Source organism: Aspergillus aculeatinus (assembly GCF_003184765.1).
Source record: "Aspergillus aculeatinus CBS 121060 unplaced genomic scaffold BO66scaffold_20, whole genome shotgun sequence".
Taxonomy (NCBI): Eukaryota; Fungi; Ascomycota; class Eurotiomycetes; order Eurotiales; family Aspergillaceae; genus Aspergillus; species Aspergillus aculeatinus.
The window spans coordinates 382,407-385,913 of record NW_020291489.1 but is presented as its reverse complement, the minus strand read 5'-3'; the positions used below and the strand labels follow the sequence as shown (position 1 = coordinate 385,913).

The following is a 3,507-nucleotide window of genomic DNA, read 5'->3' as shown; positions in this document are numbered from 1 at the left end:
GGGGGGGGAGGAGGGGGAGAGAGAGAAAGAAAGAGCGAGACAGCAGAAAAAGAAGCAGAAGAGCTCACCAATCCGTGTAATAAGAGTTTTGCTCACTACTACCTACTACTGGGTAGTGTCTGGTCTGGGGTGGCGATTCCCTTAGAGGAGGATTTGGAACTTGGGAGGGCAACTAGCAACGGTGACAATGCCAACGTTGAACAATTGAAGGCGCCCGGATGAGGCAAGCAAGAGATGCAAACAGAAGGTCAGGTACCCCGGTATTCAGGTACCCAGGTACAGCTTCAAAGCAATTGTTTAGAATTTGAGTATTAGCGTTCCAGTTCCAGTGTTCCTGACAGGGACAATCCGGAGAATATCAATTATTGGATTCCGGATCCAGGCAAATGATGTCAGTGTCGAGTGAGTCTCTTCCCGCAAACGATCGTCCAACAAACCCTGACAAACCCTGCCAACCCCCTGCGAACAGCATCCAACATGTAAATGTGACGAGGGAAGTAAACTCAAATCCAATTGTTGAGTGGAATTGAAGTCATTGTATCAGTCGAAGTGAGGGGAAATCAGGGGGTAGTACGGAGTAATTCGTGGAGTTTTTTCTCAACGAGGAAGGATATGTGAGGGAGGACCAACCTTGAAAACGGAAAAGATTCCCTCCCCGGTCTCTCAGAGCTACTATGTACTAGGACTTCTTCTTATTTCTACTTTATTCATATAATATCTTCTATTGTTCAATATCACCTCTTCTATGCCAAGTCACCACTTCCACAATACCTCACCAGCTAGACCAACAATAGATAGCAATTCGGACCGCCTCACCAGCCCAAAACTCCGTTCATCTCGGGTTGCCTTCCCAGCCGAAATTTGCATCGAGTAGTCACTGTCGCCGCTCGCTTAATGAAGGGAATACAAATCAGGTACTCTCCCCGACCGTAGAAATCCTCTTCTCTCTTTTTCTCTTTTGTCTTACCCTACCCTTCCCCTCCTCTTAGTCCCACTCAGCACCCCAGATAACTCAGAAGCTGCCCCCCCAATCCCTCCAGACGATCAACGGTGGACTGCAAAGTGTGAAACGCGTTCGAGAAGCCGATCTCCAGCCGCGTCATTGGCGCTACGTCGGACGCCTGTCGAGCTAGAACAGGAGAGAAGCTCCACTTTCGCCCCCCAGTGGCCTCCATCATCTTCGCCCGGCGCACCGCGGCTCTTAGACTAGTCGACTAGTCGACTAGTAGACTAGGCTACGACGGTTTAGGGTCGGAGCTGTGCCCACGGTCTGGATCGTAGCTATTCTGGAATCTGGCATGACATGCTCTCTACTCCGTACTAACGAGAAAGAAGGCGAGGTCCGCGCGAGGGCAAGAGATCAACGATGTTCTAGCCGGGTCGGTTGGGATTTTATTTTTGATTTGGAGGACTGTTTGACTTCTTGACATTTTCACCGCCTCGTTTGGCCGTTCTTTTCTTTCTTCTTGTCCATCACTGAGGCTTGGCTAAGGGGGGACAACGAGGGGGGGAAAAAAAAGCAAAGACGATGGTGCAGGTGCAGGGAGGCAAGAACCCTTTCCGGCGAACGCCCGTTCCAATGGATCGTATTTACCCCTGAATCGGGCTCCTCTCATTTTAAACTCGCGATCTACTCCGTACAATGTATACCACAGGCCGGCTCGCGTACCCGAAGATCCTCCCGGGCTCTCCACAATGGCAGGTCGGACACTCAGACTGGTCAGCCTTTTGTCTCGGCGCTTTGCCAGTCAGTCCCCTGGTGGGTGGTTGTTTGCTTACCCATCTACGTGGTGCTCTAGTTCGCTATCGGCTGGACCCTTGGTGGCTGACCGTTTCCGGCGCTGGCTTGGGTAGTGTGTTCCAGGTTGGGTTGAAGTGCGTTTCGCGAGAACCCTTCAAACACGGTAGTTGCCATCGAGTGGAGCATGGGATGGAGATTGCCGACACAAAAATGAATCTAGGAGAGTGGCTATGCTGTGGTTTTGCAAGTCAGTCTAAATGGTCGATTCTATCTTCGTTCTGGCTACTGTCGCTGCCGCTGCCGCTGTAAATGGATCCGGCGCAGCCCGCCTCGCTCCGGATATCGTTAACGAGGACATACCAACCTAGTCGAGACCCTTGGCAGCTCTCTCGGCTTGAAGCTTCTCCGCCCGCTTCACCTTGCGCACGAACTTGATGTATTCATCCACCCGTTTCTCGGCCCAGATATATCCACCGAGCGTCATGGCCCCGATTTGCAGGAAGACTTTGAACTGCGGCGTCAGTCCGCGATAGACGCGAGAGGCCGGAGACAGCCAGTCGGAGAAGCCTTCCAGGGGCCGATGGAACAGTCGAGAACGAATGTAGTCTTTGGAGAACGGCGACTGTTTCAGTCGCGCGGAGTTGGGGGGTTGCGAGGGGACTGGTGCAGACGATGCGGGGGAGAATTTGAAGGGATGTGGGAGAGTCATGATCATGTGTGCGATGATTGAGACGGAGCCGAACTATGATCTGAGTCAATAGCTTGGAAGAGCGGTCTAGGGAAGGTATCGATCATACCCGGAATGCACCCGTAAGAAACCCCCGAACGGCCTCGGAGGTGATGTGCTCGGGCGGTTCGACTTCATGCCTCTGCCAGGAGGGGGGTGGCATATTGGCTGGCGGTAGTGTATCGAGAGTATGCTGATCCAGAGAAGTAAAAAGGCATCAATGTAGAAAGTAGCTACAGTGAGACCAATGGATCACTATAGGTGGGAGACAGCACGAGGTGATGAATGAGGTGCGATCACTTTGAACTGGTTCATGCAGGACAAAAAAGAGATTGGAGGGCCATCATATGACGCAGTGAATCCCGGGGAGGGAAGCATATCCCGCGGCGGAAATACAAAATTTCCGGCTGGGAATGCGGGCGGGATTTGTTCCGCCCCGCGAAATTCTGAGTCAAATTGGAGATAAGTGAGTAGGTAATCGAATCACCGCCCCTCGATTTCAATCCACTCCACCTCACAGCATCCACTACCCACTACCAGGTGCCTCCAGGTTGAATTCAGGACTGAGCCCTGCCAACCTACCAACCAACAATCGCATCAATCCTTCCTAACCATCCATCTTCAACCCCAGGTTCATACGACCGTGGTCGAACCCCATCACCTCACCTTCACAATGTCTCTCCCCGCCCGCACCGCATCCATCTCCCGCAACACCAACGAGACCAAGATCCAGGTCTCGCTCTCCCTGGACGGCGGCATCCTGCCCCCCTACGAACCCAGCCAACACTTCCCCGCGCCGACCGACCCCGCGGAGGCCGAAGCCGCGAAGAATGGCATTGTCCCGCCCAAGGATGCCGCACACGCCACCCAGTTCACTCCGACGCAGCAGATCACCGTGAGCACGGGCATTGGGTTCTTGGATCACATGCTGCACGCGCTGGCGAAGCACTCGGGCTGGAGTCTGGCGGTCCGCGCCAAGGGAGATCTATACAGTACGTTTTTCTTACCCGATCTCTCGAGGCATTCGGTATCCCGTGGG

The 3,507-nt window shown here is 53.4% G+C and overlaps 2 protein-coding genes across 2 annotated transcripts in view; one reads left to right on the top strand and one right to left on the bottom strand.

The window, feature by feature from the left end:
* Positions 1-1,779: 1,779 nt before the first annotated feature.
* On the bottom strand, positions 1,780-2,787 carry BO66DRAFT_391382 (uncharacterized protein). Its single transcript, XM_025647243.1, has 2 exons — positions 2,539-2,787; positions 1,780-2,483 (listed from the first exon to the last, which is right to left on the bottom strand). The coding sequence occupies exons 1-2, from the start codon at positions 2,629-2,631 to the stop codon at positions 2,106-2,108; spliced, it is 471 nt and encodes a 156-aa protein (XP_025504764.1). The 5' UTR covers positions 2,632-2,787; the 3' UTR covers positions 1,780-2,105.
* Positions 2,788-2,944: 157 nt separating this feature from the next.
* The window catches only part of his3 (imidazoleglycerol-phosphate dehydratase HIS3), a 1,234-nt gene continuing 671 nt past the window's right edge, over positions 2,945-3,507 (top strand). Inside the window, exon 1 of the mRNA XM_025645520.1 lies at positions 2,945-3,460. Coding sequence (XP_025504763.1) covers positions 3,142-3,460 — 319 coding nt within the window. The 5' untranslated portion in view covers positions 2,945-3,141. The remainder of the gene's footprint in view (positions 3,461-3,507) is intronic.